This window comes from Protopterus annectens, chromosome 9.part0 (assembly GCF_019279795.1).
Source record: "Protopterus annectens isolate FY-2018-M chromosome 9.part0, PAN1.0, whole genome shotgun sequence".
Taxonomy (NCBI): domain Eukaryota; kingdom Metazoa; phylum Chordata; order Ceratodontiformes; family Protopteridae; genus Protopterus; species Protopterus annectens.
Window position 1 is genome coordinate 286,824,981 of NC_056743.1, and position 13,971 is coordinate 286,838,951.

General features: G+C 42.6%; 1 protein-coding gene across 2 annotated transcripts in view; it reads right to left on the minus strand.

The window, feature by feature from the left end:
* Nucleotides 1–13,971, minus strand: part of USH1C (USH1 protein network component harmonin) — a 3,114,702-nt gene that overhangs the window by 1,154,657 nt on the left and 1,946,074 nt on the right. Inside the window, exons 17-18 of one of the 2 annotated variants that reach the window (XM_044082874.1) lie at nucleotides 4,152–4,304; nucleotides 3,323–3,439 (exon numbers count right to left, since the gene is read on the minus strand). The exons of the other annotated variant lie outside the window; for it this stretch is intronic. Coding sequence (XP_043938809.1) covers nucleotides 3,323–3,439; nucleotides 4,152–4,304 — 270 coding nt within the window. The remainder of the gene's footprint in view (nucleotides 1–3,322; nucleotides 3,440–4,151; nucleotides 4,305–13,971) is intronic. 2 annotated transcript variants of the gene reach the window in all.

Genomic DNA, 13,971 nt, shown 5'->3' on the forward strand with positions numbered 1-13,971 from the left:
GCGTCTCATGACTACACCTGAACCTGCAGCTCTAGCCGCCCCTTCAGTTGCATGGGATATTAACCACATGGACAAGTTAGATACAGATTCTAGGGTCGTTAGCTGTTTGGAAAATTTGTCACGTACCTCATCAGACACTTGTCCTGCTAAGGTTCCAGATAGTTCAGAAACTAGGTCTCTTTGGAGCTAGTAAAATGTGCCAGATAGTTCAAGGACCTAATAGCAAAGGTCGATGATGCAAACACTTGCTTCCCTAGTTGGTCCACCACCCGGGATTCCCTGTTAGGTGGATGGACCATCTGGCTCTCCTCTGCGAGCTCCTTTTACGTGGCAGCCGCCACCACCATAGCATCCACTGGAAGGCCCTTAAACCACTGTAGGTTCCCTTCTGGGGGTGATAAAATTTTATCTGGTTTCTTCGGGACAGGTTCGACAGTTTCAGGACTATTCCAAGCTCTCTGCACCATGAGTTGTATCAGCTCATCTGCAGGTAGGGTCACCCAAGTGGTAGACGGTCGAACACGAAAAGCCTGCAGAAAGACAGATTCCTTGGCGGAAAGGTTGGAGGGCTTCCAATCACCCCTCTGTTCTAAGATTTCAAGGATGTCTCCAAAGGAGACATCTTCAGGGGGGTGAGTGTGGGGACCCTTCCCCTTCATCGTAGTCCATATCCCCAGTGAGAGACTCCTCAGGGAAGTCGATGTGCTTCCTCTTGCACAATTTCTTCCTAGATCCTTCTTCGGGGGGGTTTCTGTAGAGGACACAGAAGAAGGGGCACCCTGCAATATGGTCTCCTGAGGCTCTTGTGCTCTATGTCCCATAACGGTGGCTTGTGTCAGTTGTGGCTGAGAGGGAAGAGTCAATGGGTAGTCCAACGACAACGGTTTGCCAGCAGTGGCAAGTGTCCTCTCCATCGCCTGGAATGCAGGCCCATCTGAAGAGGGATGGGAGCCAGGAACCAAGAATGACAACCTCCGAACCAGGGTCGCACCTTGCTCCAGCGAACCAATCCCCAGGGAAGGAGTCTCAAGAGAAACTGATACAGTGAGAGTCCCTGGAACAGAAGATGGCACCATAGAAAGTAATTGGAGCCACTCCCAAAACCAGAGAAGTCGCAGTCCAACCGTGATCTTGAGAAAGCCTTGGTTCAGACTGAACCGAAGACCAAAGGGATGACTCCGAAACCACAGTGAGGTCCACCAGTGGAACCGTTGTCATGGGTACCGGAATAGATGTTGGCTCCAGAGTCTTCGATGCTTGCTCCGAGGGTGAAGGAGGAGAGTAAGCTGGAGTCCTTGGAGAAGTAACCCCAACTCCTAAAGGGAGGGGAGGTTTGGATGGTGTAGTAATCCCTCTAACCATAAGCAGGTGATCAACAAGATGCACCACATCAAGTTCTGAAAGGCTCCTGGTTGATCTAGTGGATATTCCCGAGGGGGAGGCAGGCCGCTTTAAGAAGGGGCTAAACTGCTGCACCGGAAAAGGATCCACCTTTGGAGAATATCAGGTCAGAAGGCTCCAACGGCACCAAAGTCTCGGTGGAGCCTTGAGAAAAGGGAGTCAGTTTTTCCTGGGCTAGAAAGGGCTGCAGACAGTGCCATGGTTGGTGCTGAAGTTAAATCACTGGACGGCACCAAGGGAGACAAAATATGGAATTGTACTGTCGGTGCCGTAGTACTCGGAGCCGATGGCACAGTTTTAGTAGGCAGTACCACAGAGGTAATTTTTGGTGCAGTAGTCACTTTTAAGTGTTTAGACTTAGGTTCCTCTGATTTTTCAATGGGTGAAGATGTAATCGAGTGCGATCTCTTTTTATGGGATTTGCTTGGAGGGGGTGAACCCTCCAGCACAGAGACAGCCTCTGAAAAAGGTGCTTTAAGAAGGCCTTTCAAAATACGTTTCATCTCTAATTAAGGGTTCTAGAACTGAATCCTTGACAAATATCACAGGGAGGCTGAAAAGATAAATGAGGTACATTCAGACAATACACACAAGATGTGTGAGAATCAGAATTCGGCATCTTGCATCCACACTGGTTGCATTGTTTGAAACCACACGCTCCCTTTTTTTCTGACATGGCTACAGAGAAGTATGATGGAGAAAGATTTTTTTTTTGGTTAAGAATTCTAAGAAAGGAAGGAGAGGGAATACCAACAATGGTATTAGAGAAAATTACCACAAGAGTAAGGGAGAGGGGATACCTCAAAAAGGTAACAAAAGAGTAGTAAAGGATGTAAAAAGGGGTTTCCAAGAAAGGGGATAAACTAGCGACTAAATAGAAAGATGAAAAGGATTCTCAGAAATAGTTAGAAAAATTTCTTTATCTAGGCTTAGTCAAGAGCTGGCTTGATATGGCTTTTCTGCAATGCAGCAAACGAGATCTGAGGTAACCGGGAGAAGGGCACTACGAGTACTGCTTAGCTCGAGAGTTTTTGGCTGTTGAGGGCTTGGTATAAGGCCAACTCGGTTCCGGCGACGGAACCGATTCTCATCAGTAATGAATGAATGATGACTAACAACATCAGATCTGTAATTATGGAGGACACTGAACATGACAAACGTGATTCCAGAACAGCATGTGACAGAGTAATGATGGGAACAGACAGGAGTTGTCTGTTGCTGAATAACCACATCAGCATTTTTTTCACTATGCAATCTTTTACTTCTTCGTTAAAACTTAACAGATATAAACATAACTACAGATGTAAGTAGATACTGCAACTAGACAAAAACAGAGCTATACAGATCAACAGGTAGACAGATTAGTCAGTCAGACAGGTAGACAAATAAGGAGATTAGATAGCTAGACTTAGAAAGACAGGATGATAGATTTTTTTTTTTTTGTAAGAACGGTTATTACCCCCTTAAAACCCAACATCTACTTTTTCAAGCTGTGGAGATCGTGTTGCTGAGGTTAAGAAGAGGTGTCAGCCACACCCACATCAATGGAATTCATTGAAAAAAACAGTTAGTTATATGACTGCTGTAAATTTGACTGCGCGTTTGTTTACTGTTGCCCAGAATCTGCTTAATATTCAGTATCTGGAACATTTAAGTGACGAGGCAGTTGTCAAAGTATGTTTTAGGTCTAATATTCTAACAGCTATGAAGAAAAGCTATCAAAGTCCACAGTTCTAAATTATCACTGAATAAATTATACCAAAATATGAGAATCAGAGAGATGGTATTTATTTTAAATTAAGTTGTTAAAAATAAAAAAAAATACCAATTACCCCTGGTCTATATTAAAGCAGTAGAACAGTAAACTATGCAACAATTTGTTTAATACAGCAAAAACTCAGCAATCACACAGCAGTATTACCTCTGGAGTTTCTTTCTCTGCAGAAGAAATTTGCTCTAGTCGGGTCTGACAAAGGCGCTCAACCCAGTGTTGAACTTTTTCTGACTCCTCTAAATCTTCTCTCTCTGTCTCTGATACCTATACCAGATCATTAATTTCACAAGTATAAAATTCATGGTGATCATAACTAAAACTTAAAAACATAAATGAGACTATACCAAGTCAAAAAGACACCACTCTTCACTTTAACACACCACACAGCCCTATAATGCGCCTCAGATATACAACTGTACACAGTATTACTGTAAATCATGCCTTTCTCAGTAGCACAGAGAGATGGAACCCTTACTGTAACTCAAGTAGTCAGGCCTTGATTACAGGCCCTGGCACTGAAGAAGTCAGTACAGGAGGGAGAAGAATGAAGGGGCATGGTCTTCTCATGTCTTCTAAGGCATAGGACATGTCACATAAGGATGTACAGTCCCTCTGGAGATATCTAGGGAAGCTACCTCCCATTCTTAAGGAAAGGAGGCAAGACTGCTCGCTGGCGAAGGACAACCAGCATGGACAGCTCATTGCATGCCTCCATTCATCTCTGTGAGCTAGGTATCCACAGAGAATGTAGAGCTCAAGTAGAAAACCTTCAAACTACCCCTAATAGCTGCTAAATGACAGCCCCTTCCTGGTTAGCTCCTCTTCCAGCAATGGGGAACAAATGGGCTGATTAGCCAGAGAGGGCTGACTGTCGATAATCTGCAACTGGCAAAGAATGAAAAAAAAGCATTACTGCAATTCATGTGTAGTTTTATATAACTATTTAGAACTTTTTATTTCATATATTTAAAAATACCTCTTGTACTAATCGACTTATCTTCAGCTGTTTTTCTTTCTCAAGCATCTCTTCTTTTTCTCTTGCAAGTTTCTGTTCAAATTCCATTTCTTTCTTATTCTTCTTTTGTTCAGTGAATGAGTCAGTCCTGGATTTTTTCCTCTCTCTTCCTTTCTGAGGGTTTTTTTTTGTATAAAATGTTTGTATAAAATTTTGTAACACTACATGTTATAAACCCACTGCAACTGCAAACCAAACACCACTTCAACCAAAAAAGACAGTTCAAACACTAGAATGGCTATAGGTAATTTTACCAAAACAAGATTCATTAGAAAAAAAATAAGTTATGTACTTATCATAATGTTCCATCTGTGTTATTTATTTTCATTCTTCCTTAAAGGATGGGTTCAGATCTGAAGTTGGATCCAACTTGGCCGTTACACTAGGTTGTGGCTGCCAACAAACTCTTGGGCTCCTTTCCTACCCATAATGCACAAAGCCCAACATCCCTCAGATCCTATTTACAGCATGAGAGAAAGAGAAACAATAAAAGAATTGCCATAACTGGAGTTCAACACAAGGACATATGGCACCCCCAACAGTCTCATTCTTCCAGAAATCATTTGTGAGAAATGGAGGGGGATGGAGGGCGGTGAGTTGAGGAAGAATGAAAATGGACAACACAGACAGAACCTTAGGCTAAGTACATAACTTCTTTATCTGATGTTGTCAATTTTCATTCATTCCTCAATGGATAGGACAGAGTCCCCAGCTACTCGAATTCCTGGGTGGACTCTAAGGAAGGATAATCCTAAATATAGTTGAGCCAAAGGCCGCTCCTCCCATTGAGCACAGATCTACAGTGCAATGAAAAAGTATTTGCCCCCTTCCTGAATTCTTATTTATTTGCATGTTTGTCACACTTAAATGTTTCAGATATCAAACAAATCTAAATATTAGACAAAGATAACCCAAGTAAACACAAAATGCAGTTTTTAAGTGATGATTTTATTTATTACGGAAAAAAAAACTATCCATAGCTACATGGCCCTGTGTGAAAAAGTAATTGCCCCCCTTGTTAAATCATGAAGTAACTGTGGTTAATCACATTTTGGGAAAGCTGAGTTTAATTTCACTAGCGACACCCAGGCCTGATTACTGCCAGACCTGTTGAATCAAGAGATCACTTAAACAGAACCTGTCAGACAAAGTGAAGTAGGAAAAAGGAAGACATCATGATGCGATCTAAAGAAATTCCGGAACAGATGAGAAACAAAGTAATTGACATTTACCAGTCTGGAAAAGGTAACAAGGCCATTTCTAAAGCATAGGGACTCCAGCGAATCATGGTGAAAGCCATTATCCACAAATGGAGAAAACATGGAACAGTGGTGAACGTTCCCAGGAGTGGCCAGCCTACAAAAAGTACCCCAAGAGTGCAGCGATGACTTATCCAAGAGGTCACAAATGAACCCAGAACAACATGTAAAGAACAACAGGCCTCACTTGCTTCAGTTAAGGTCAGTGTTCATGACTCAACCATAAGAAAGAGACTGGGAAAAAATGCCATGCATGGCAGAGTTCCAAGGCAAAAACCACTGCTGACCACAATGAACATAAAGGCTCATCTCATTTTTGCCAAAAAACATCCTGATGATCCCAAAGACTTTGACTGATGAAACAAAAGTTGAACTTTTTGGGAGGTGTGCATCCCATTACATCTGGCGTAAAAGTAACAGCATTTCAGAAAAAGAACATCATGCCAACAGTCAAACATGGTGGTGGTAGTGTGACAGTCTGGGGCTGCTTTGCTGCTTCTGGACATGGACAACTTGTTGTGATTGATGGAACCATAAATTCTGCTCTCCATCAAAAAATTCTGAAGGAGAATGTCTGGCCATCAGTTTGTGACTTCAAGCTGAAGAGCACTTGGGTTCTGCAGCAGGACAATCATCCAAAACATACCAGCAAGTCCACCTCTGAATGGCTTAAAAAAAACAAAATGAAGGTTTTGTAGTGGCCTAGTCAAAGTCCAGACTTGAATCCAATTGAGATGCTATGGCATGACCTTAAAAAGACGGTTCATGCTCAGAAACCCTCCAATATGGGTGAATTAAAACAATTTTGCAAAGAAGAGTGGGCCAAAATTCCTTAACAGCGATGTGAAAGACTCATTGCCAGTTATTGCAAATGCTTGATTGCAGTTGTTGCTGCTAAGGGTGGCACAACCAGTTATTAGGTTTAGGTTGCAATTACTTTTTCACATAGTGCCATGTAGGTTTGGATATTTTTTTCCTTAATAAATAAAATCATCACTTAAAAACTGCATTTTGTTTTTAGATGGGTTATTTTTGTCTAAGATTTACATTTGTTTGATGATCTGAAACATTTGTGTGTGACAGACATGCAAAAAAAATAAGAAATCAGGAAGGGGGAAAATACTTTTTCATTGCACTGTAGTTTGTAATGAGTGATAAAGGTATGCCGATTTGACCAAGTTGCAGCTGCACGTCATCCATGGATGCTTTAGACTGGAATACAATGGAAGTAGCCATAGATCTGGTTGAATGAGCCTTTAATGCTTTTGGCAAGGAGAGAGTCAATTTGTTGCAGACAAATGAAATGCAATCTGTCAAACATCTGGCTTGACCTGAGTTACTTTTGCAACTGACTGGCCCATTTTGTTGTGTGTAAAGGAAACAAACAGTTGGACTGCCCTTCTAATTTCTTTTGCTCTGTGCAGGTGGAAACGTAATTGTCTATGAACATCCAGTAAGTGCAGCATACATTCTCCTTTATTCATAAAGTCTGGGAAGAATACAAGTAGGTTAATTGCTTGGTTAATATAGGATTCTGACACCACCCCACCACCTTAGGTAGGAAGAAACACTGGCATGTAAGGTGACCCTATCCTTGTGGAAAATCAAGTATGAGGGCTTGGAAGATAATGCCTGAAGTTCTGAAATTCTTCTAGCAGATGTAACTGCAACTAAAAAGACAGTTTTCCAGGTCAAAAATTTTAAATCACATTTAGCCGACAGTTCAAAGGGAGAATGTGTTAAGGCCTGCAACACCATTTAAACCCCATGGTGGTACAGGATCTTTATAAAGAGATCTAAGTAAAAGGGTACCTTTTTAAAAGGCTTTTTACAGTTTAGAGGAAGCTAGGGACAAATTCAGAAACCCCACATAAAGGTTAGAGCTGGCGGTGAGTTAAACTTTAACAGTCGATGAACTAGCACCCCCATTAAATAGACATTAAAAATTCAAGAAGAGAATGAATCGGGGTTGAGAAGGGGTCTATCTGCTTCTGTTCTGAACAAAAAGCAAATCATCTCCATTTTCTTCTGTACAGTTTTCTCATAGAGGGTTTCTGGGAAGATAACAATATAGAATGAACAGGTGATGAGAGCATAGGTTGCCCGGCTATTAATGGAATTGGAGAAACCATGTAGTCAGTTTGAGATTTAAGATATCCGGGTGACCCATGCCTGTTGGGTGAGACAGAACATCTGGAGTTGGATCCAGAATCCCAGATGGGTACAGAAGATGAGGCCAAATGAAGGAAAATCAAATTTGTCGAGGCCAGTAAGGTGCAATGAAGATGACTGTTTTTCAACCTGGCTGCTTTTTGAAGGAATTTGGGAATTAAAGGAGTCAGGGGATAAGCGTACAGAAGATAGGGTGCCACTCGTGGAGTAGAGCATCCCTCAGTGATGGTGGGGGAATTAGGGAAAAGAAGCTGCTGCACTTGTTGTTTAGGGAAGATACAAAGTGTTTGCAGCAAGGCCGACCCCACTGATGGAAAATCATGTCTGTCACTTTGTTGACAGTCCACTTGTGAGGTAGTAAGATGGGTCTGCTATAGCATTGGACTTCCCTGGAATGTGCATTGCAGTTAGACAGTAGTTGGAAGAAATCACCCATTGCCACACCCTTACGGCTTCTCGACACAGGGGGTAAGATTTGGTTCCCCCTTGTTTGCTGATGTACTAAACCACTGACATGTTGTCTGTTTGGATCAAAATATAGAGGGAGAGAGTTTTGGAATGCTTGAAATGCCAAAAACACCACTCATTTCCAGAACACTGATATGCAAGTTTGCCTCTTCAGGTGACAAGTGCCTCAGACTGTCTTCTGCAGAAAATGCCACCCCCCCCCTACACACACACACACACACACAAACACACACACACACTCAATCTAGGAAGTGTCCGTTGTCACTACGACTTTGGGCTGAGGGAGAATGAAAGGACAACCTTACAACAGTTGCTGTGACTGCATCCACCACGAAATATATCGTTTGCATACTGGAGTTATTCTTATCTTTGTCAGTATGGGTTGAGAGGGAAATGGCAATCATGTTTGCAGCATCCACTGTAGAATTCTCATGTGATATCTTGCTAAGGCAAAAAAGTTATATACCTACCATAACGTTCCATGTGAGTTGTCCATCTCGCCCTTCATTTTTGACTGATGGGTTCGGAACTGATCCTTGGTTCCAACTCGACACCACTTTCAAAAGCTCGAGGTCTTCAGCTAGCTCATGGCTCCAACCCTATCCCATGATGCTGTAGGGCACTCCCTAGATCTTGTTTGCTGATGTTCTATTTTTTTATATAAAAGGGAAATATATATCAGAATCAAGTATATGCCTTTACCAGACTTAGAATAGGGTCAAAGACCAATAGCCAAAAAGAACAAAACCACCTCTTGTTCTTCCAATACTCAAGGAAGGGGGCTAGGTGAGTGGGACGTAAGAATGAAGGGCGAGATGGACAACTCACATGGAACATTATGGTAGGTACATAAAAGACCAATAGTCAAAAAGAACAAAACCACCTCTCGTTCTTCCAAAACTCAAGGAAGGGAGTTAGGTGAGTGGGATGTAAGAATGAAGAGCGAGATGGACAACTCACATGGAACATTATGGTAGGTGCATAACTTCTTTATGTAAAGTTGTCCTACCTCTCCTTCATTCTTGACTGATGGGACAGCATCCCTAGCACCTTTCTTCTTGGGTGGCTCAAGGGAGTATATTCTTCAGAACAGTGGAACCAAAAGAGGCCCTGTCCCTGGAAGCCATGTCTATTTTGTAATGAGTGATAAAGGTATGAGGCTTAGCCCATGTAGCTGGTGCACAAATAGTATCTATGGGAAGCCTAGCACAGAATGCAGAGGAAGTAGATACTGCCCTTGTTGAATGAGCTTTGATCCCTTCTGGCAGTTCTTTATTTGCTGAATTATATACAAACAAAATGCATTGAGACAGCCAGTTTGACAAGGTAGTTTTTGCTACTGAAAGACCTTTTTTATTTTCTGAGTAGGATACAAAAAGTTTATCAGATTTTCTAAAGTCTTTTGTTCTATGCAGGTTGAAATGCAGTTGTCTATGAACATCCAAATGACGTAGCATGTATTCTGCCTTACTGCCGTACTTGGGGAAGAATACTGGTAGGTCAATAGATTGATAGATTGAGGTTAGATTCTGAGCAAACTTTGGGTAAAAAGGATGGATTTGTCCAGAGTGACACTGCATCATTGTGAAACAGCCTTTATGGAGGTTTAATGGACAAGGTTTGCAGTTCAGATACTCTCCTGGCTGATGTGACAGCCACAAGAATGGCAGTTTTCCAGGTTAGAAATTTCAAATCACACAATGATGCAGGTTCAAAGGGGGAAGAATAATTTTGGACAAAAGAAAGTTGAGATTCCATGGTGGTAATGGTGGTCTGATATATGGCCTTAATAGATTTGTGCTTCTTAAGAAGGCTTTTGCCAGCCTGTGACACATTATACTTGAATCTCCATTGCCAATATGAAAATTTGAGATAGCTGCTAATTGAACTCGTAATAGTCGCTGCCACAGCTCCTTCATTAAAACGTTTGGTCAAAAATTCTAGTATGGATGATATGGGAGCTGAATATGGATCAATATGATTTTGTGAGGCCCAGGTAAAAAAAACTTGTCCATTTACTGACGTACAATTTCCTAGTAGATGATTTGTGAGAAGAAATCAGAATATGTTGAACTGCAGAGGAAAGATTTTGTGACCTGGCTATTTTGGGAAATGGAGCAGCCAAGCTGTCAGCTTGAGGGTGGAAAGAGAGGGATGAAAAGCCCCTGAAGAATGCGTCAGATCATCTATTACTGGGTCCAGGATACAAGGCTTTCTCTGTAGATGAGGCTGTAGGAAGGGAAAAGTACAGTTTTGTACCTACCATAAATGTAGATGTTCGAGGATCTACATTGCTGCAGTCATAACCTGTGGGTAGTCCGCTGTCCTCGATCGGCCCGAATACCAAAGAGCTGGGCTGGCGTCGGTCATTGTCGCCTAGAGCTGACGTCAGTACGTCGTAGTACATAAGCGCATGACAGACGCCATATCCTCAGTCTTTCTTGCCCCAGATGTCAGAAGGCCTAAGAATGAAAGAAGGCCAGAGCCAAAATAGTAAACGCCCAACAACTACCAGTGTGGAAATAAAGATAATCCTAAAAAAACACAGCAACCACAAACTATAGAGGGGAAGGTGGGAGGGATAATTGGACTGCAGCAATGTAGATCCTCGAACATCTACATTTATGGTAGGTACAAAACTGTACTATGTTCTTCGTCTCACATTGCTGCAGTCATAACCTGTGGGTAGAATCCCAAAGCAAAGGAAAAGGGAGGCTGGCAAACTAAATAGCATTAGGAGCTGCTAACATGCCCTGTAAAACTGCAGTGGCAAACCCAGCCCTGGACTTGGAATAAAGAGGGAGATGGTAATGCTTAGTAAAAGTGTGTACTGAATTCCAAGTAGCTGCCTCCAAAATATCCTTAGTAGCTACACCACTCAAAAAAGCAGTAGATGTGGCAGTAGCCCTAGTAGAATGAGGTCTGATCCCAGCAGGAACATTCTTCCCATGATGAGAATAACAAAAAGCAATACATTGACCAATCCACTTTGAAATAGTCTGCTTTGAAACAGCTTTCCCTTGTGAACCCAAAGCAAAAGAAACAAATAACTGTTGAGTCTGTCTGAACTCCTTAGTTCTGCTCAAATAATAACGTAACTGCCTGTGGATATCCAAAGAATGCAAGACTTTTCCCCCCTTATTTTGGGGATCAGCATAAAAAGTAGGCAAATGAATAGACTGGTTCAAGGCCACATTAGAAATCACTTTAGGCATAAAAGTAGGGTTAGTTCGCAAAGAAACTCTATCCTTATGAAATATCAGAAAGGGTTCAACTGCCATGAGTGCCTGCAATTCAGATACCCTCCTAGCAGAAGTAATGGCCAACAAAAAAGCAGTCTTCCAAGACAAAAACTTCAATTCAGACGTAGCTGCAGGTTCAAAAGGAGGTAAAGTAAGCTTCTCCAACACAAAATTGAGATCCCAGGAAGGAGTAGGAGCTCTACGTGGGGTCTTATATTCTTTGCCCCTCTAAGAAATTGTTTGAACAAAGGGTGAGAAAATAAAGGAGGGTCACAATCATAGTGAGCAGAAATGGCTGCAGCATGAACCTTCACAGAAGAGAATGACAAACCCTTGTCCAGTAATTCAGTAAGATACTGTAGTGCAAAACTCAAATTAGGCACTGAAACATCAAAGCCCTTTGCTGTGCTCCAAAGAAAAATCTCTTCCATTTATCAGCATAAACTTTTCTAGTACTAGGCCGCCTGGCTTCCAAAATGACATCTAAAACCTGTTGAGGAAGCTGAGACCCCACCGGCTCCATCACAGAATACGCCAGGCTGTTAGATGCAGGGACTGCACCCGAACATTGAGAAAATGATTGTTTGACTGGGATAACAAATGAGGAACCTGTGGCAGAAGCCAAGGAGGCTCCTGAATTAAACTCCTCAGCAGAGGATACCAATGCTGACGTGGCCAATCTGGTGCTATTAGAATCATGCAAGGCTTGTCTCGCCTGACTTTCAAGAGTACCTTGGGAAGAAGAGGCAGAGGAGGAAAAGCATAAACGTGAAGGTTGTTCCAACTGAAAGATAGAGCATCCACTTTCCAAGCATTTGGGTGGAACATCTTTGTGCAAAATTTTGGCAGTTGAAAATTCAGTGGAGAAGCAAACAGATCTATGTCTGGAGTTCCCCAAGCCACGGTCAATTGTTTGAATACCTGAGGATCCAGTTTCCACTCGTGGGGATCCACAATTTGCCTGCTCAATACATCTGCTAGGAGTTCTGTGCTCCTGGCAGAAACCGTGCTTGAAGATTGATTTGCAAACTCAGAGCAGTCTCCCACAAAATCATTGCTTGTCTGCAAAGAGGGTAGGAATGGGTTCCCCCCTGCTTGTTGATGTACCACATGACTGTTGTGTTGTCTGTTTGAATCAACACCTGTCCCGGCTGAAGTAGGTCCTTGAAGGCCATCAAAGCAAATTGGACTGCTAACATCTCCTTCATGTTGATATGCAAATGTAGTAGTTTGGGAGGCCACATGTCTTGTATCCATTTCCCATTGAAGTGTGCTCCCCAAGCCAAGTCCGAGGCATCCGTCGTTAGGATCTGACTCGCCTCTGGTCGGGTCACAGAGAGTCCCTTGTTTAGGTGACATTCCTGAGCCCACCACAAGAATTCCTTCTGGATGCAAGGTATAATCCAAATGACAGTGTCCAAACCGTGGCAGTGTTGAGTCCACACACTTTTGAGATACCATTGTAGCTTCCTCATATGCAGTTTGGCATGGGGAAGTACTAGATTGCAAGATGCAATGAACCCCAAGGCTTGAAGGACTGTCCTTGCATTCAGCCTGGACATTACTGATAACTGCTGGAAGTATAGATGAAGAGTTCTTTGCTTGTCCGGGGTCAGAAATGCCATCTGAGAAGCTGTATTCAGTCTCACACCCAGAAAGCACATGTCCTGAGAGGGCACTAGACTGGACTTTATTTCGTTCACAGAATACCCTAGGCACCTTAAAACTGCCATTACATACTGGAGATGTTGTAGTAACTTGTCTTTGTTTTGTGCAAGAATCAGGCAATCGTCCAGATAAGGATAACTTTGTATTCCTCTCTGTCTGAAAAAAGCAATTACAGGAGCCAGAACTTTTGTGAATACTCTGGGCGCAGTAGATAAACCAAAGGGCAATGCAGAGAACTGATAATGAGAAGTACCAGCCCGAAATCTCAGGAATCTCCTGCAGCTGGGCCTGATAGGGATGTGAAGATTGGCCTCTTTGAGATCCAGGGTTACCATCCAGTGATCTTCGCCCAGCATAGGCAGAAGTTGTTGTAATGTTAACATCTTGAACTTTGGAATGTCTAGGTAGGTACTGAGAATGGACAAATCCAGAATTGGCCTCCAAGTGTTTCCTTTCTTTGGCACTAGGAATAGACGGGAATAAAATTGCCCCCATCTGTAAAAGTAAAGAAATTTGCTCCTGAGCCTCCATCCTTTGCTGAGGAGGCACATCCGGCATGCCTTTGAAAGGAGGAAAAGTGTGAAAATAAAACTTGTACCCGTGATTTATTATATCCAACACCCATTTGTCCTGGGTGACCAAATGCCAGTTTTGTTTGAAAAGTCCCAACTTTCCTCCTAGAGGAGCTGCCAGTAGAGAAGGGTCTGGCAGCGGAAGATACAGGTCATTGGGTCTGTTTACGAAAAGGCTGACCCCTGCCCTCACCAGAAGACTGTGCAGGAGAACTCCAAGTCCTAGGTCTGAAAGAACCCTGAGCGTGAGCTCTGCCTCTACCACGCCTAGACCTGCCCTTAGACTGATAATCCTAAGAAGGAAAAGACCATCCTCTAGCAGGCCAATTCCTACTAAACTTAGGGGGCTGCACCTGCATAAAATCTTTGACCGTCTGCATAGACTTAGCCTTATCTTCCA